Source organism: Coregonus lavaretus (genome assembly GCF_964263955.1).
Source record: "Coregonus lavaretus genome assembly, chromosome: 8".
Taxonomy (NCBI): Eukaryota; Metazoa; Chordata; class Actinopteri; order Salmoniformes; family Salmonidae; genus Coregonus; species Coregonus lavaretus.
The window spans coordinates 25800094-25820958 of NC_139995.1; the positions used below are offsets into that span (position 1 = coordinate 25800094).

Sequence of the window (20865 nt, forward strand, 5' to 3'; positions counted from 1 at the left end):
AAAACATTAACAGCTGGGTGACAAATACACTGTCAGATGAAAAAGAGAAATTAATGAGGAGTGTTGAGTCCTCTCTCCTACCTCTCAAAACAGGCCCATTTGGCTGGTGTCAGGATATCAATGGAACATCACAATAAACAAGGTCAGAAGGAGGGCAGGGGATCAAAATGGTGTCTTTGATAGGTAAATAATGAGCAAGCCTTCTGGATGAGCACATTGCAGAGGGTCACAGCAGCACACTCATACATTAGTCCAATAGTCCTATGCCAATGCTATAAGCACACATATTCTGATTGTATTTGCTGCAGAAGAGATATTCATCTTAGCTGTAATTGTCTCCATGTTTGAAGTTAGTCTTGTTTGCTCAATTTTAAGTGCTGCTCATCATAACTGTGTCTGTGGAAATTGTCTTCTAATGCCCTATGGGAAAACGGACACCTTTCTCTCTTTCTCACACACACACACACACACACACACACACACACACACACACACACACACACACACACACACACACTAACCGAGGCTACAAATAGGTCCCCAATCTTCTCACTGCTGTCCCACTCAGCCACACGTGACGCCAGTGCAATCTGGAACATGGAGTGACACTGAGTGATCTCCCGTAGACGGTAAAATACAGGCCGGATCTTCCGTGGGCTCAGGATGCGTGGGTCTGCCTCCAGCAAGGGCCTCTGGTACTCCTGGGGAAATAGTATACACAGGTTAACTTGGATTAGGTGTGCTTTACGGTAGAGAACAATATAAAACACACAGGTAGGCCCTGATCATAAAAAGCAACACATCAATAGCAACATCTCTCAACAGATACAACAGCAGCATCACGCGTGCCTTGGACCCTTACTGAAAGGCACATTGATGGAATCGTCAGTTAGTAACAATCTTATAAGCAATTGCAATTAGTCAAGATGCTGAACAGTATAAAAACTAGTCAACTGTGTAAAACATGTGACTGCAGTGTATTTTAAGGTGAGAGTCATTTAAGTATGGCTAATGTAGCCTGTACAATCAGAAACTGTCAGATGCAGTCAGCAGAAAATCAGCAATGAAAGTCAATGCTTGGAAACAACAATAGATGATAGACTAGTGCTGCTTTTACAAGCCTCCCCTGCCCAACCATAAATCCTCCACAGCAAATGAATTATCGACAGGTGGAATATGGATATGGGGCATAACACAGGCAATTTCTGATATTACAGGACTGAAGTCGCAGTTCTTAAATGTCTAATATTTGTGCTCATGGCTTTTTTTATTCTTTTTTTATGTGAGTTTGGACTTGAATGGTACGCAAAATCACAAAAAAAGGCTAAACATCCCAAATTATCAAACACAATCATCTCATGCCACAACAAAGGTAGTACATCATATCTTGACAGAAAACATTTTGCAGAACAACCCTCTCATTGATCATGCCTGATCCCATTTCAGCAGGTGTGTCACTCGTCATCTAATAGGAGAGATAACGAATTATTCTCTCTCCACCACAGAAAAAGAGATACAACAGAGAAAAGAGTGAAACCCATGCTGTGATTCTGTGAAAACCTAACAGAGAGAGAATCTCTCTATTAGCATCAGTGGGGCACCACAGATGTAAAAGGAATCTGTTCCATCATGATTATTTATGCGTAGCAAGCCTGGTAATTTGATAAATATCTCCAGTTTCCTTTTCAGCCTCATTTCTAAATGCTGAAAATATTAACGGATTACATCTGTCAGAGTAAGGGTAGGGTGGAGTGGAGGGTTGTGGTGGGGTGGGGTGGGGTGGGGCAGGGAGAAAAGTACTCACCTCAAGGATTCTCCTGAGGGACTCAAGATAACTGCGCTCACTCTGAATGATGGAGCCCAGGATGTGGCGTCTGACCACCTGAGGACAGAAGAAGCCAATCGGGAAACATACAGGTCAGAGGTCAAAGGTCACACACAGAAAAGGGCATGATGGGAGTTAATTGTATGCCGTACAGCCTCAATTGTGTGTGACAGGTTGTTTGATAGTACTATGCCTGTGTGTGTGTGTGTGATTGTAATGGGGTAAGAGAGTTTGGGTGGAGTAGCCTTGTTTGCATGAGGCCCGGATTTACCTTGAGGTTTCCCTTGAAATGAGTAGCACTGTACTTAACTGTAGCAGACATATTCCTCCCAATCGCACTACAGAGTCAGTGTTGGCAATAGAAAAATAATGTTTGCATCATTGCATGCATATAACATGACCCTAGAGATTCACAGAATACTCTGACAGACACACACACACACAGAGACAAACAAACATCTGTTATACACACATACACACCTGCTGGCTGCTCAGTCCCTCAGGCATAGGGCTCAGCTGTGCAGAAGGATGTTTCACATCTGACACAGCCACATCCAGGTACCCTGCATCATCCTCCACATCCTCTGCACAGGGGCACATACAGGCACATTTAAAGCTTTCATATCTCAACTGGAGCCACACTCCAAATGTATTACCTCTAAAACATGAAGAGATTAGCACTCTGCAAGAAAAACTCAGGAGGGAAAAATACATTTTAAACAATACTGTATCTCAGTAGAAGTAAAGAGGCGAACAGACAGTACGTTTTCAAAAACGCATTCAAACACTCACACTTCTCAGCGTGAGTACGAAGGTGTTCAAAAGGCACTCAACAAATTCCCTGCAACCATACAGACATAGATACTAAAACAGCTTTTCGCCAGCCAGCACTATTCCAATGAATGATTTTGGAACGATAACAGTGTCTCAGTTTCAGAAATATAAAATGCTGCATAGATTCCCCCTGATCAACAGCTAAAAATAGAACCACTGGCCTGTTTGTTTGAAGATTTGTTTGAGTCGTGGCTCCGTTTTCTGTGGTTTCTGGAGCTGCTCAACACTCCATTAATGGATGGTAATCTGGTTCCATTGTGCAACGAGGCTTCCTACACTGCTCTCCTACACATCAAAACCTTCAGTTGGCCACAACATCTGTCTTTAATGGGAGCGAGCCAGCTCGACTTATCCCGGCTGTTTCGTTTGAAACAACTTACATCATTTAGATAATTTTTCCAGGAGTCTTTTCTATTTTAAAGCTGGGATTGGAAATGCAATGGGAAGCTTTCTCCCCTATCTGCCTTAACATTACTTTTGGCCCAGCTAGCATCACACAAGTTTTCATCCGCAGCTTAATTCAAAAGAGGCGACTGAAATGTATGTGAACTCCTATCTTCCACAGAAACTCTCAATTCACTACAAATTCACACATTTTGCTATAAGAGGGAAACTTTTATCTGACACAGTCATTTGGCAAACAGTCAGTTTGAATAACCTTTTCTCAGATTACCTGAGTGGTCCTTCTTGTGCAGGAAGGAGACTTTCCGCATAAAGGCTATTTTGGTCTTGTCCAGTCCATCCTTGGTCCCACTCCTGGCGGCCTTCATTAGCTGATGAACCTGGTTCAAAAGGCCAGAAGAGTTAGTCCACGAGGAGAAGGAGAGTGGAGCCAGGAAACACTGCACAGTAATCCACAAGGAGAGAGAGAGAGAGAGAGAGAGAGAGATGGGGCACTAGGTGCATCAAGCCATGAATCCCGACATCTGCGCTTCTCAGTTGGTCTAGTCTCTAATCAGGAAGTCTATGAGGAGATCATAGTGAGATTATGGTAGCAGACTGGGCTGTAGTTGTGGGGAGGTAGTGGAGTTATGCTCGGTGTGGCTACATTCTGCTAACCACAAACCCCACTCTGAGCATCAATGAAGCCCTGCAGAGTCAGGTTAAGCTCACGGACCCAGAATACACACATGGTGATAGTATTTTTAAATGATGCCACTATTTTTAAATGATAAAAACTAGGTTATCAACTGGGAGCAACTGGCAACGTGTTTATTGATGCAAATGTGTTTTACTTATTCATGTGTCCCCATAACTGATACTAAACTAGAAGGAGAGAGACACATCTCTCATGAGAGCAACAGTCTGGAGGATAGCACAGAAGCACAAGGGGGGATGGTAAAGAAAGTTAATCATATGAATATCTAAATCAGTTAAAATGCACATCATATGCAGTGATATACCTTGGTGTCATGTGTTCTCTTACTGCCAGTGATATACCTTGGTGTCATGTTGTGATCTCTTACTGCCAGTGATATACCTTGGTGTCATGTTGTGTTCTCCTACTGCCAGTGATATACCTTGGTGTCATGCTGTGTTCTCTTACTGCCAGTGATATACCTTGGTGTCATGTTGTGTTCTCCTACTGCCAGTGATATACCTTGGTGTCATGCTGTGTTCTCTTACTGCCAGTGATATACCTTGGTGTCATAGTTGTTTTTGCCACCCAGCCTCATGACTATTTCACGTTTGGTCCTGGCACAACGGTCCCTCAGTCGATGTATGTCAGGAGAGTACTGCTACAGTATGGGGAACGCCACAGGTGTCAAGGCAGTGGGGTGTGGGGCATGTCAGGGCAGGTCGCATTTAACCACACAGCAGGGTATAGGGATGAAGAAGGGAAGATTAGACAGCGGAAAATGGAGGGGAAATTATCAAGTCAAAACAAGCAAGGCAACAACAGCATTAAATCACATGTATGGAGAGCGGAAATGTAGAGTACTGCACTGGTCATAGGGTAATGTCAGCCGAGACTAATAGCACTGATCTTGATGAAGGGAGGGTTGTGCAGGAGGGGAGGTGTGAGGCACACTCCTGCTGTGATATTTATTACAGTAATGCCTCCATCGTTACTGCCCAAACATAACAAGCAATTGTTCATAACAAGCAGGTCATCGCTCCCCTCTGTTCTGAGAGGATAACATTTCATACAATATTAGAATATTATTAAATTAAGTGGTATCAGCGTCTACAATACAAAAAATATGAGAAAATATTTAAGGGCATATTTTCTACATCTATGTACCAATAGCACTAGCTCAGTCAAATATGTTTTGGCAAAGCTTCCCTATAGCGTACTCTACAGATATACATGCAACAGGGATGAGACTGGACCAAGTCTGACCAAATAGAATAAAGCGCAACGTCAATGAGTAAATACTGCCCCCATGTGGAAGAGAGAGAGGCTACAGGCACCTACTGTATGGTTATAACCATAGATTGTATATTTAAACGTTATAACATACAGCACCTAGATAGTGTCATGGCATTGGTGCCTTTCAAGTGACAAGTGAGCTTGTTTATTCTCAGTCCACAAAGCGAGATACAACCCACCCAGACAGGGTTGATACATTTTCCATGTTCTTTGTATTTTCCCCACCAGTTTCTCACATGAATAAAAAAGCATGCAGTGGAGGAGCAGTAGCATTACGTGAAATATTATCTTTGAGTCATGTCTTATGCATTGAACACAAAAACACAAAAACAAACAGACAGACAGACAAACAGACAGGCATACTGTAGGTATACAAATCGAATATCATCTCTCCTACCTTGCTGCGGGTTGGTAGTTTGCTCTCGGTATCCGACTGCTCTTCGTAACTCTCAAACTCACCGGAGCTCCAATCGTTGCCTGCACCCTGTGGCACTTCTTCTCTGTGCACATCCTCATAGATCATGTCCCCTGACACACACACACACACACACACACACACACACACACACAGAGAGAGATGTGCTGACATCAACACAGCATAAATACTGATGTGCATTGTTAGACAGCAGACCCTCAAGCTTCATCAAGCACAAGTAAAGTTTTTTAAAAGGAACCAAATGACATTTTAACCCAAGCCTGATGTCCATTGATCTGATGGTGCAGTATCAGACAAGGGAGACATTCAATAAAAGAAGTCAGTGGCCCCAGACCCGGCCTTTGCACATGAACTCACCTTCGTCAGGAGAGAGTGGTCCCTCACAGGGCACGTCATCATAGATCACCCTTAGGATCCCTGTCAGGGGCTCTGCATCAGCCTCAGCATCAGCCACACCTTCTGGGGAAGACAGTAAAGACCACTCACAGTCACAACCCCAAACCATAGAGCCAAGAGGAGGGCCTCGCACCGGTAATCTGGCAAAGCATCCAAACTTCAAGAGTCTTTCTTGCACACTGCATTTTGCCCCCATACATGCATTTGCTTATACCATCATTTCTGTGACAGACTGTATATTCTGTAAATGTACATTTATGCAATCGTATTTGATCAGTTCTGATTTATTTCAAACATCAAATACCTATGATTTTATTAGCAGGGACTTAGAAGGGAGATAGGCCTTGTGTGTTGCTGTTATGTGTGCTAGGTGTGCACTATTAGAAAAAATGTCCCCATAGGAGAACCCTATTTGGTTCAAGGTAGAACCCTTTTGGGTTCCATGTAGAACCATCTGTAGAATGGATTCTACATGGAACCCAATAGGGTTCTACCTGCAACTAAAAACGGGTTCTTCAAAAGGGTTCTCCTATGGGGACAGCCGAAGAACTCTTTAAGGTTTTAAGAGTGTGGGGTTGTGCTGTGGAATTGTGTCAGCATGACGATATCCACCTTGTTTGTAATGTATCGACCCCATCTATCTCCACGGTCCGCAGGATTTGTCATTAACTGCTTTGAGAGTGTTTCAGCCTAATTTAGTTTATGGGATTTATTGATTCGCTTTTAAATTGTGATTTGTCTGGAACGGTTCTTTATAAACCCCAAATAATCACTGGATTCAATTAATCTGATGAGAGATGTAGATTCTGACATGTATTAGCCGACGCTGCTTTAAGGTTCTAAATAACCTGGGACACAATCCAAGAGAGAGACACAGTGTTCTTCTACTACATTAGTGACTAACTGAGCAACACTCTCTGTGAAGAATGTGTACAGAATGAAAAGGGAATAACTTTATCTTGGCCATCAGCCTGACTATCTGTAGATCTGGAAAGTAACTGACTCTGGGAACAGTGCTCATTATTTCAAACAGTCTGGGTGTGTTTCTTCAAGTTCCCCCAACAATCCCAGAAGGCAACACAACTCAGGCATTTTTCATCTTGGTTTGCTGAATAACTTTTTAGCACAGTATAACGTTGCTTTCTTCAGTTTGTCTATGATGAATGTGTTCAAAGTCACATTTGTAAAATCCTAGAATTAGGGTAGTGTTGGGATTAGGACCCAAGACTCAGGCGGGTCTTAAAGTTAGGACCTGAAGCAAATCTAATGCTGGTATTAAACGCAATTACAGATTACAGTTACCAGACTCTTTTAATCAGTTACAAAGCTCCTATACTGTAGTAATCCAGTAGTGATAGCAACACAGCAAAGCAATACTGTTAGAAGTATGACTAAAATGTCACAGAGTGTCATCAAAGCCCATTTGTTGACTATATTTGTATCAGCTACAGGAAAGTTCACAAGCTTGAACAGAGAGGTATAGTGCTATTGGTTGTTGGCTATAAACAGGAAATAGCTAATTAATCCCACAATAGTGCCAGTACTTAAGACATTGAAAACACAACCACCCATGGTACCAATTATGTCACAATAAGAACACCCTAACTAATCAGAAAACTGAGGTACACTTTGTAGAATACAATTTTGACATACTATCAATGCATGAAGACAAAAATTTTACACCAAAATGATCATTATAAACCTCAACAATATTGACAAAAACAGTAAAGGACATATGTGAAAGAGAACTAATGAGAAAGGTGAAATAATGGAGCAAGGTGTGGATTAGTCAGGCTCCAAACAGTCTTTGAGTGGACCTCCTTCAAAAAGCCTAATGTCAGCATTGCTGACTGAGTCAAAATCCAAGAGCAATTTCCCTTGGTGGAAATAGACTAATAGTCCACTATTGATCCTCATCCTGAATTAATTTAATTCATGTCAAGGTGTAAATCAAATCATGGGAGGGAGAGAGTATGTATTAGCTGTTGCCCTCCATGAAGGTTACAGAAGATTACAGGCCAATACAGTTTTTATATTATTACTGTAAAACAATGTCAACAAATATGCAATGCTACCGACAACAAGCCTTGTGGTGAAAGTTATGAAGGCTATACTGTAATTGATGTAAGCTTGCTCATGTCTGTCTATATCATGTTTCATGTATCTCTGCACTATGCTGTTGTGTACCTTCAGAGTGTTCCCTCAGGCTGGAGCTCTCCTTGGCCGTCTCCACACTATGGTCCTCCGAGTCAGTCTGCTTCTCCACAGGTAACGCCTCTCCAGGACCAGAACCTCCCTGGGCCTGCTCTCCCAAGGAGGGTTCTGCGGCATTGGGCTCAACCAGCTCGACGGGGCTAGAGACCCTGGAACATACCAGACAGAGTAGTGAGAGCAGTTATGACCACTCTAGGCTGGGTGCTGTGTGGCTCATTACAAAGTAAGTGCAGTGTGGAGGAGGAGAAGAGGAGAGGTGGAGTAGCCGGGGGCAAAAGGTCTGAAGCACTGCCATCCCAGCACGCTAACACTCCCATTAAACCTGGCACAGCCCATATGTTCCTAGTGCAGCTCAGTTCTGCTAGGTTGGTCAGTCCTATTCACTGTGGTGTGATGATTCTGCTAACTGCTGTTGTGAGGGGTGGAGAGTCCTCTGATCCAGGTGAACTCAGTATGAAAATGTATGCACTCACTAACTGTAAGTCGCTCTGGATAAGAGCGTCTGCTGAATCACTAAAATGTCAACAAAAAAAAAGTAACTCATGTGAGACCATGAATATGATAATGTGACCTTACCTCCAGCTTGTTATATTAACTGTGAGCTATGAATGTTCCCCCTAAACTATAGCCCTTGATCGCCAGCCATATCTAAAGCCTGACCATAATAATGACTAGCATGTACTATTGCCTTTGAGACAACTCCTAATAATACTGATCTTGTCGGTATTCTGTAAAGAGCTACCACTTGCTTATGTTTTCGAGCCACCAGTCAGATTTACAGCAGTCCCACATTATACAGATTGGTTTCTCCTCCATCCCAGACCTATCTCATTAAATGCATCCCTACCACCATCCATCTCGGCTATGCCAACAACCAGTAAATCAATCAGTCAGCGAGATAGTGTAACTCTCCCCTGCTCCAGACATGCCTGACACACCGCAGTCCTTACATAACCACGCAGATAAGTTGTGTAGGAAATATTTAGCAGCCAAATAGCTTGCGAGCAGCCTGCTGACCAATTGGCAAGACAGCAATAAAGGCGTTAGCTAATGCTTGTTTGAGTAATGTTCAAACTTGAAATCCACTCCGTTGTAATGTCCACAAATAAAAGTTGCAAATCTTCACCTTCATTGGCTCCGCAAAGACACCAGACAGAATCAGTCAGAAAGCAGCACACAGGGCTTGTGATGACAACTCATCATATTACAGCTAATAATAGCAGTTTTAAAGAGTAATGTCTACTCAAGGGGTTTTCTACAACTAAGAGCTTTCTAAAATGATTTCTTAGAAAACAATGATCAGACATATTAATAACACAACAAAGCCTCAACATGAAGCAGAATAAACCATTTCTGTTCTGTAAGATTAATAAAGAACAGAAAACATGCATTTCCCATAACTGTGGTTTCACAGGGGGATTTAACAAGACATTTTGTGAGAACAATAACATTATTTCAATGTTGGAGGAGTATATATTTTATGGTTCATCTTTGTAGGCCTATACCCTTCACTTGTCTATATAAGTCCCTGTGAGTCAAATGCCTGTAGGAGAGAACAGAGGAGCAGGGAACGTTTTTTAAATGCAAATAGAATAGCCTGAGGCAAAGCACAGTGTGAGCACTGAGCAGCCTGAATGCAATGCCTTTACTGTCTAAGATCTGTTTCAACTCCCTCCAGCTACAGCACTGTCAGCCCAGAGAGCGTTGTTTACATGGCTTTCCAACTGTCTCTCTGGGGAACAGTGGTGACCATGCTGATGAGTCTAACCTAACAACACACCACCTACTATTGCAACTGCATCTTGCGTCTGCAGTGTGCACCCGGTCAGTCATAAAGCATTGTACACAGGTCTGCATACAGTATGTGTCTACTGTGACATTGTTTACTTTAACAGCTTACAAACCCAGCTTGCAGATCTACCACTCAGGAGAGGAAGGGTGGAACGCAGATGAAGAAAAAGGAGTGTTGTAAAGTGGGGTTGCTTAGGTGGAGTGTTAAATGTGTTCCCCTTTAAGGTTACAGCTCAACTGAACATAAGAGAGCCATATAAATGTCAGGTGTCAAGTTGTCATGGTGACCTTTGTCTAGGACTTTTCATCTTAAGGGTCTCACTTAATGAAAGGTATCTGCCAAATACCACTGCTTTCCTGGATTTTTGGCTAAGTAGACCTGTAGACATTTTATGCATGTTCTGCAACAATGTTTCTATTATAAAGTATTATTTGTGATGCAAATATATCTTAATCTTAGCTGAAACAGACACACAGTGCAAATGCTCTGACACACACCTCACACCTTGATGGCGGAAAAAGCTATTGATATCTCCACTAGGAAAGGGAGAATATTGACCCACAGTGGAACGGTGTACTCAGCAGAAATTGCAGAGACCTTACAGTTCCTTCTCTCACAATCCAACCCTATTCAAACACACAGACACAGACAGACTTTATCACAGTCACTCAGACACCCCTCTTTTTTATCTCATGAAAGCCCACATGAATGGCCGGCCCTGGCTCTCCGATCAGCACAGGTTTCCCAGCACATCATCATGCTGGGACCTAACCAGGACCAGTGGGCACCACCAAGGTAGGAGATCACAAATGAAGAGGGTGATACAGTACACTGGTTGATAACATGTTTCTAGTGTACATTCTAGTGAACCCCCTAACTCATATAGAACTTTTATACTGCAAACTGCTATAACCTGCAGACTACAGACTACCTGTTTAGGCTACTGATTCAGTATGTTAGAGTTTTTTTCCCACATAACCTCAGTCACAGATGGGCCGCCTCCTTTGACTTCCTTTTCCAAACATATCAGTCCTACATTTTAACTTTGACACACACTTTCTCTATGACATATAGAGTTGTATCTGATTGTGTGTTATGCAAATATATTGATAACCTAATGAATACAGATGTTTCCTCTTACGAGACCAAACCACACGGGCTGTAAGGATGTAATACCGATTCCCACATACTGTGATAGCATATAAAAAGCAGAGCGTCTCTTACCGCCTGGGTGGGTCGCTAACTGGAACATCTGTGGGGAGACATTAGAGCCAAGAAAAAAAATGTTTAAAAAATGCTAATGTCATGTTACTTTTACTGTAACTTGTGCAACGTGTACCATATGGTAAGGACAGTTAAAACGTTTAGAATTCATCTCAGTAGGTTTCAATATGAGCAAAACTTTATCAAAATGTAAAATGTGAACAGCCCATCGGAATCTTAATATTAGTTGTATATAGGCACTGTGTGAATATCAGCTTTTATGAAAGATATCCCTATTAAAACTATTATCTAATTTATACAGAGACAATGTAAACCCTCTCATTTGCCTGCAGGGCTGAGTCCCTGCCTGATGACGTCTCCTTCACCAGCCACTGGTTATGTAACAGGCTTTCACTGTACAGCATCATCAACCCCATAATTCCCCAGCGCGGCGGAGGAATGCTCCACAACCCACTTAGCGGATTACAGTACTACACGTAGGCTTTGTAAGAAGCCTTTTAATTAAGCACTAGTCGCTTCATTTTGTCCGACAGAAGTTCCCATAGATTAAAATCTTCCTCTTTAGCTGGGAGTGTAATTAACAGAGCTTTTTTGGCAGCATGACTGAGTCAGGTAGTCAATATTATACTAATAACAAGAGTTTCACTGCTCTTTATCCAATTAGAACAAGGTTTAACCTGGCTCTCTTTATGCCTGTCTGTCTGAAGCTATTAAGAAATCACTTTATGAACTGACAGCACCTTATGAGACCAGTGGAGAAGAGTCACTCACAATGTGCTGTAATAGAAAGAACACTTTACCTGGAGAGGCTGTGGAGTATTGTCCCTGGGAGGGGTTGTCCTCCTGACCAGCACGGGGCATTGCATTGAGGTGCTGTTGTGAGTGTCCAGGGGGTGTTAGTGTGTTGTCCTGTGGTTGGTTTGTAGCCTCCTTAAATGACTGGTTTGATTTTTGACTGGCTTTTACAGAGTCTGAGATAGGGTCTTTAGTATCCGCTGGCTCTTTCTCTTCATCAGCACTGTCGTCAAACTCAAACTTCTCCCCTTGCTCTTCATCTTCCTCCTCCCCTTCCTCCCTCTGTTGCTGCTGAGGCATCACAGAGGACATAAGCTCTAAAACAGAGACAAAGGGATAGTGAAAATGTTGAAGAAGATAAAACTGAAATAATATTCCTTGTCTGACAACACCTGAATTCACAAAATTAGCTACAATTTAGAAACTGTTTATATAGAAAATAAAATGTGCAACAAAAAAAACACAAAAAGGTATAATAGTTGTAAGTACTAATAAAGTGTACTAACCTACCTATGTAACTACCGGTCATTTCCATGTAAAAGGATCCATGAGCACCAACATGTGAAGTTCATAGGAGCATGTCAAATTGGGTGTCAAATGAAAGCTAAGAGTCTAGATTTTTTTTACATTAAGGCATATTTTCCATCCTAAAGATTATGTGTAAGCAAAGACTTTGATTTCTTGTCAAACAGATGGAAAAGGGGTTTCAGAAAACATCTACCAGAAAAAGTCTTAAAAGGTATTAGAAATACATAAAAACACAATAATATTGAAATAAAGAACCCTGCCAACTAATATCAACACATATACTAATAGCAAATGTTACGCAACATGTAAAGTGTTAGTCCCATGTTTCATGAGCTGAAATAAAAGATCCCAGAAAATGTTCCATACACACAAAAAACTTATTTTGCTCAGATTTTGTGCACAAATTAGTTTACATCCCTGTTAGTGAGCATTTCTCCTTTGCAAAGATAATCCATCCACCTGGCAAGTACAGCATATCAAGAAGCTGATTAAACAGCATGATCATTACACAGGTGCACTTTGTGCTGAGGACAATAAAAGGCCACTCTAAAATTTGCAGTTTTGTCACACAACACAATGCCACAGATGTCTCAAGTTGAGGGAGCGTATCAATTAGTTAAGGTGTTTTACTGAGCAATTTTGTTTATGAATTATTCAGTGATTAAAACTCGAAATTCCGTTACCAAATCGGTAAAGGAATTTCAGAAAAATCAGTAACGGAATTTCTGCAATTAAATTGGCTACAATGGGAAATCATAGTAGTTACAAACCACAGTTGGATTCACAAGTTTGGACAGCACAGTACAGCACAGAACAGTACAGTAGAGCACAGATCAGTACAGTACACAGTATAGCACACTAGAGTTGAGTACACTATAATGTACTGTATTGTACTGTACTCTACTTTACTGTACTGTACTCTACTGTTCTGTGCTGTGCTGTACTGTACTCTACTGAGCTCTATTGTGCTGTACTTTGATGTCCAAACTTGGGAAACATAGACGTCTATGATTGGTTCAGATTGGTCCAGTCCGGACCAACCTAATTTGGTCTTGTTTGGAGGCAGAGCTCATTAAAATAATAGCCAGTATGTAGAATAATACCCAAATATGCAAAGGAGGATATTGCATATTTATACACTACCGGTAAAAAGTTTTAGATCACCTACTCATTCAAGGGTTTTTCTTTATTTTTACTATTTTCTACATTGTAGAATAATAGTGAAGACATCAAAACTATGAAATAACAATGTATTTCCTTCTTAATGCGTTTGAGCCAATCAGTTGTGTTGTGACAAGGTAGGGGGGTATATAGAAGATAGCCCTATCTGGTAAAAGACCAAGTCCATATTATAGCAAGAACAGCTCAAATAAGCAAAGATAAACGACAGTCCATCATTACTTTAAGACATGAAGGACAGTCAATACGGAACATTTCAGGAACTTTGAAAGTTTCTTCAAGTGCAGTCGCAAAAACCATCAAGCGCTATGATGAAACTGGCTCTCATGAGGACCGCCACAGGAATGGAAGACCCAGAGTTACCTCTGCTGCAGAGGATGAGTTCATTAGAGTTACCAGCCTCAGAAATTGTAGCCCAAATAAATGCTTCACAGAGTTCAAGTAACAGACACATCTCAACATCAACTGTTCAGAGGAGACTGTGTGAATCATACCTTCATGGTCGAATTGCTGCAAAGAAACCACTACTAAACGGACACCAATAATAAGAAGAGACTTGGTTGGCCCAAGAAACACAAGCAATGGACATTAGACCGGTGGAAATTTGTCCTTTGGTCTGATGAGTCCAAATTTGATATTTTTGGTTCCAACCGCCGTGTCTTTGTGAGATGCGGTGTGGGTGAACGGATTATCTCTGCAAGTGTATTTCCCACCGTAAACCATGGAGGAGGAGGTGTTATGGTGTGGGGGTGCTTTGCTGGTGCCACTGTCTGTGATTTACACTTCACCAGCATGGCTACCACAGCATTCTGCAGCGATACACCATCCCATCTGGTTTGGGCTTAGTGGGACTATCATTTGTTTTTCAACAGGACAATGACCCAACACACCTCCAGGCTGTCTAAGGGCTATTTGACAAAGAAGGAGAGTGATGGAGTGCTGCATCAGATGAACTGGCCTCCACAATCCCCCGACCTCAACCAAATTGTGATGGTTTGGGATGAGTCGGACCGCAGCGTGAAGGAAAAGCAGCCAACAAGTGCTCAGCATATGTGGGAACTCCTTCAAGACTGTTGGAAAAGCATTCCAGGTGAATCTGGTTGAGAGAATGCCAAGTGTGCAAAGCTGTCATCAAGGCAAAGGGTGGCTATTTGAAGAATCTCAATTTGATTTGTTTAACACTTATTTGGTTACTACATGATTCCATATGTGTTATTTAATAGTTTTGATGTCTTCACTATCATTCTGCAATGTAGAAAACAGTAAAAATAAAAGAAAAACCCTTGAATGAGTAGGTGTTCTAAAACTTTTGACCGGTAGAGTACCTTTGTGTACTTATTCAGGATACATCCCCATGAAGAGAATGACATTCATATCCATAATGATGCATTTCTGTGTTTTACAGATCAGGGACCCATGATGAAATTCTGTTACCGCAATTCCGTTATGGGGTGTAAATCCACTTCACTTACTGTAGTTCAATAACCAAAATAGTCAATGTGTCATGTGACAGCTGACACCCCATTCTTTCTGCAGACATTCGGAGCCAATATTTAACAGATTTTTTGAAAAACGTGGATACATAAAACACTGAGGGAGATTTACCGACATTCTTTTACCAAACATTGCATCTGCACAGTTCTTCCAGTAAATGTGTTTTTGTAAAATGTTCAGTGTTAAATGTTAAAAGTAGTCCTTGTGCATAGAGTTGTAAGGTTTGTTAAACTTTAAAATCAATGGTTTTTGTTTTCCATACATTTTAAGAGAAAAGTGAGTCTAAGCGCAATTACATTAGCGTGGAATTGCCCTACCAGGAAAATACAAAGATTTCAGGACAGTTCATGTAAAGTGCAACCTCATTTTCAAATAGTTGATCAAACATTTTGGTAAGGCCTATTTACTTTGTGCTCTTTTTTCATTGACTGATATTGTCGTTTCAACTTTACATAGTCGAAGAAGACTCTATTATCTCTCGTTTGTGTATGGGTGCTGGGAACTATCAGGATGAAACTGAAAGATGGAATCATGTTAGAATGGGCTCCGCTTCCCCCTATTTCAAAAATTATTTTAGTTTGTTTTAGTTTTATTCCAATCTAAATTCCAGAGAAAACAATGGTGTGAAACATTAGGCTCATGCTGTTTACATTTAAATTCATTGTAATTCTAAATAATTTTTAGAGAACTGCAAGATATTTTTTGGGAAAACAGTCTATTCCTGGATTCACAGGCAAAACTACAGGTAACTGCCAAAATAAAGGAAACACCAACATAAAGTTTCTTAACCCTCATACTACCGACTGGGGTCATTTTGACCCCAGAGGCATGCTTTTGATCATAGCCCAAATGTGGTTTATTCAATTCTTTAAATGTTTCATGACTTTGTCAATCAACTTGCTCTTAACAAATATACAGTAAATCCTGGTTTAGTGTTTTTGTTTCAATTTTGACTTTAAAAATTCAAGTCCTTAGGGGTCATTTTGACCCCAACCAAAAACACCTAATTCCGCCTATAGTAATTCCACCTATTATAGTATATCATTTGATAAATAGGACTTTTATTTTAATCTAGGTTTCTCTGGAGATATAATTACAAGTTATCCATACCACCAGAGGGTGGAAGGGACCTGTATCAGAGATTTTGACCAGATACACAGATAATTTGCCAAAATATAGCACCCCATGTACTCGGCTTAGATTGTACTTTTCTATGTGAGTTATCGTTTGACTGTGTACAAAACCAAAATTACCTTATTTTTGTGCATACACAAATCTGCCAATGCTATACAAAGTCTGCCACTGGAATAAATACTTGATAGACCTGCAATGCAGAACTCAGATACACTCCGAATCTACATAGAGAGCTGTATTGGTGTCTATTCTCAGAAAAAGTAGTTATTCTAGGGCAAATCTAAAAAAGTATTTATTTGAATCCAGGTTTCTCTGGAGACATAATATTAGGAGGGTCGAGGGGGACCTTTATCCGTGATTTTGACCAGATAGACAGATCACCTGCAGAGATGAAGCACCTTATGTACTCGCTTATGGTTATTACTGGTTATAACTAGGTATGACTGTGTAAAAAAATAAAATTACCTGACATATAAGCTTAGTGGCAGTCAAAATAGTGCATAAAAGTATGTCAGTGGTATAAATACTTGGTAAAACTGTAATACAGAAACCAGCTACCCTCTAAATGTACACATAGTGCTGTATTGGTATGCATTCTCTGAAAAATAGTTATTCTACAGGAAATGTTATATAAAAATTCCTAGAATATCCTCCAATATTCTATATGTGTAATTTGTTAATGGTATTTGGGTTCCTATAACATTTGGTTTGAAGTGATTGAGGACTTGGGCATGTTTTTTGAAGCATTCTGCCATAGGCCCTACCACTTCCATTGTTTCACTAGCAGCAATGCTAATGCTGGCTTTATTCCATATTATTTGTATTGTGTCTCAGGATCAATCTCAGGATCAATGAATGAATCACATTTGTCAATACAATTAAGTATATACATTTTTTGGTGTACCGCACCTTTAAATGACAGTCGTTTTTACCACATAAATGACAACATTTGTATTTACTAAATTCTAAAGCTTTTAAGTACTTATATGGATTGTGCCACTTGGACAGCTGATGAAACTGTGGGTTTGCACAACCGAAGAATTTCTGCACAAACTGTCAGAAACCATCTCAGGGAAGCTCATCTGCGTGCTCGTTGTCCTCACCAGGATCTTGACCTGACTGCAGTTCAGCGTCGTAACTGACTTCAGTGGGCAAATGCACAACTTCGATGGCCACTGGCACGCTGGAGAAGTTTGCTCTTCACGGATTAATCCCGGTTTCAACTGTACCAGGCAGTAGGTGAGCTGTTTGCTGATGTCAACGTTGTGAACAGAGTGCCCGGTGGGGTTGGCAGTGGGGTTATGGTATGGGCAAGCATAAGCTATGGACAACGAACACAATTGCATTTTATCGATGGCAATTTCAATGAACAGAGATACCATGACGAGATCACGAGGCCCATTGTCGTGCCATTCATCTGCCGCCATCACCTCATGTTTCAGCAGGATAATGCACAGCCACATGTCGCAAGGATCTGTACACAATTCCTGGAAGCTGAAAATGTCCCAGTTCTTCCATGGCCTGAATACTCACCAGACATGTCACCCATTGAGCATGTTTGAGATGCTCTGGATCGACATGTACGACAGTGTGTTCCAGTTCCCGCCAATATAGGCTCTATTTACATCTTAGATAGAAGCAGGCCATTGGCTTCCTTCATCACAAGGGGTATTTACGGGAGTTCTGATTGGTTCTAAGTTTAGCCGTTTGCAAATGTGCCTGAGCAGACAGTGTTGAAATATACTTTTTCTGAGAAAATGTGTAGGAATTGAAGGTGTAAACTAATTTTACAGTAATCATAAGAATATTTAATTGTCATATACAAAAAATATCTGCTCCTCCCTAGACATAGATCGATCAACTTCACCGTTTCTGGTGTCGGCCCATCACCTACCATGGTAGCCAAAATAATGGGCAACTGGGCATTTTTAAACATGGCCCTAAGCATGATGGGATGTTAATTGCTTAATTAACTCAGGAACCACACCTGTGTGGAAGCACCTGCTTTCAATATACTTTGTATCCCTCATTTACTCAAGTGTTTCCTTTATTTTGGCAGTTACCTGTAGGTCACTAAGACCTTTTAGTATAGCAATCGATCATCTGATCAAAATAAAAAATTAAAATTAAGTCTGTTCATAGTCGTGTTGTGTGAACACTGTATGCTCTATTACCTACATTACGGCATGTGGGTCACTAGCAACAGGTTGTTTTGACCAGTTTGCTTTCTCAGGATTATATAAAACTCCAATACTTTAAGCATGGCAGAATTATGGCTGCCCCCAGAACTACAGCGGGAGAGACATGCAACAGAGAGGGGATTACAGTTCCAGTATAAAAGCAGCACATATGGCTGAGAAAGGCTGTTAGCATAATTAAGGGCTTACCTAAAGATTAATGGAGATATCTATACCCTGAAAGTGATGATAGGTCTGTTTGCACGGCCCTCTGGCGAATGACAGCATAGGGTAGAGTGGGGTGGACCCGACCATTGGCGGCTACGCGGGAAAGAAGTTTGGAGCTGGCCCACTTGGAGATCATTGCACAATTCAGTTTCAGTCCAAATCCTCCCCTGAATACAAAGTCTGACTCAAGAATGTCAATTACAGTTTTACAAGCCTCATCAGGTCAATTTTAGGGAAGTGAGGTACTATAATGTTGTTGGCATGGTGATGGCTTGGAATTGCACATGGATACTTAATTTGAAATATATTACGCGTGACAAGTGGCAAAGTAGGCCAGGTTTGAGACTCGCATACTCTATCCTTCAGCGGTAATACTAAGCATATCCACTCGGACTCTATCCCCTTCACTGTACCACAAACCCAGTTTCTCCAGCCGGTGCACTTACTGCTCTAATAAACAATGACCCTTTTGTAGGGGGAGAAACCTCTGTTCACCCTCAGAAAGCATTGTTTCTGCGTTGATAACTGAACTGCTGGGCTGTCTGGGAGTTAGATCATAGGTCAGAGGGTCACGGCCATGCTGAGCTGTATGTGATGTGTCAGAGCCAGGCTCTGCTCAGTATAATGGAGGATCTGTGGGATAAAATCTATGACAACCACTCTCCTCTCGGAGTTCAATACTTTAGTAGTCTACCACCATGTATAACTGAAAAGTCACCAGGGTTTTTCCAGAGGAGGAAAAGCAGGACTGATAAAATAATGTTTTATAATAAGTTATGTTGGTGTAATTGATCTGATCTTTCGAGCAAGCGTCCCCTAAGATCTTTGACAAATATTGATTAAATGCTTTGACATTGGCATGTCTTATAGCTACTATGGTACAAAAAAGGTGCGCAATGAAAATGAATGAGCTCATGTCACTTTTTGCATAAAAAAACACACTTGTCATTGCCAGCAGAAAATACAGTGTACAAAACATTAGGCACACATTCGTAATATTGAATTGTACCTCCCCCCTTTGCCCTCAGAACAGCCTCAATTCGTTGGGGCATGGACTCTACAAGGTGTTGAAAGCGTTCTACAGGGATGCTGGCCCATATTGACGCCAATGCTTCCCACAGTTGTGTCAAGTTGGCTGGATGATTCAAATAACCAACTCATTATCAAGCTTTGATTATTTGAAATCAGCTGTGTAGTACTATGGCAAAAACCAAAACGTGCACTCAAGGGGGGCACCAGGACAGAGTTTGGGAAACCCTGTACTACCATACCCCGTTCAAAGGCACTTAAATATTTTGTCTTGCCCATTCACCATCTGAATGGCACACATACACAATCCATGTCTCAATTGTCTCAAGGCTTATAAATCCTTCTTTAACCTGTCTCCTCCCCTTCATCTACACTGATTGAAGTGGATTTAACAGGTGACATCACTAAGGGATCATAGCTTTCACCTGGATTCACCTGGTCAGACTATGTCATGGAAAGAGCAGGTGCTCTTAATGTTTTGTACACTCAGTGTAGTTTGTTGCTGTTGTGTTCCTCACTAGGTTCCTAAACCTCTGGAATCCCCCTCCTCATGTTGAAATACTTTGTACAACATATATTTTAAAACTAAACTTGGTATGCAAAAGCCTTTAGACAGCCTGTCAAAAGAGACTAGGACAAGAGGAAACAAAGTCCTAAAGCCATTCTTGAGGAAAATTGGATAGCTTGCAGAATTGAGATGAAACAAACACACCCTAACCCAAATAAAGAGTTCAGCAGCACCGGCGTGGTGTGGTAATGTTTGGGGAAGGTGTCGTGGTGTCAAGGAGATCTTAAGGGTTGGGTCTCACTCCCTGCACACCCCCTGGATCAAAAGTCCCTTAGAGAGTACAATTAAACAGCATAATTGCAGGCTGGATACACATAATCAAATATACCACATGCATATGATATTTATAGAAGTATGGATCCATAAAGTTTTGTTTGAATTGAGTTGGGAGAGATCGGCTGAACTGAATGTGTCATTTCACCAACAAAAGTTTGGGAAAAGTTTCCGGAATTTTGTTTCCCAGTAACCCCATTTCATCCATCCCAGTCATCCCAGTCACCCCCCGCCCCCACACACACCCTCAGACTCTACTCACACACTGACGTTAACATACCACATGAAAAACACCTGATGCCATGTTCAGTCCATTGCTGCATGCATAATGCCCAGGCCGGGACAGTCATTGGTCAGACAGGGAG

General features: G+C 41.3%; 1 protein-coding gene across 1 annotated transcript in view; it reads right to left on the minus strand.

Annotated features, from left to right (window-relative positions):
* Window positions 1-12202, minus strand: part of LOC311133981 (rho guanine nucleotide exchange factor 10-like protein) — a gene marked incomplete at both ends in the record, with an annotated part of 141111 nt that extends 128909 nt beyond the window's left edge. The window contains 10 exons of the mRNA XM_084167606.1: window positions 522-701; window positions 1805-1882; window positions 2306-2409; window positions 3333-3441; window positions 4300-4398; window positions 5431-5561; window positions 5827-5928; window positions 8053-8228; window positions 11096-11123; window positions 11896-12202. Coding sequence (XP_084023732.1) covers window positions 522-701; window positions 1805-1882; window positions 2306-2409; window positions 3333-3441; window positions 4300-4398; window positions 5431-5561; window positions 5827-5928; window positions 8053-8228; window positions 11096-11123; window positions 11896-12202 — 1314 coding nt within the window. The remainder of the gene's footprint in view (window positions 1-521; window positions 702-1804; window positions 1883-2305; window positions 2410-3332; window positions 3442-4299; window positions 4399-5430; window positions 5562-5826; window positions 5929-8052; window positions 8229-11095; window positions 11124-11895) is intronic.
* Between the last annotated feature and the right edge of the window lie 8663 nt (window positions 12203-20865).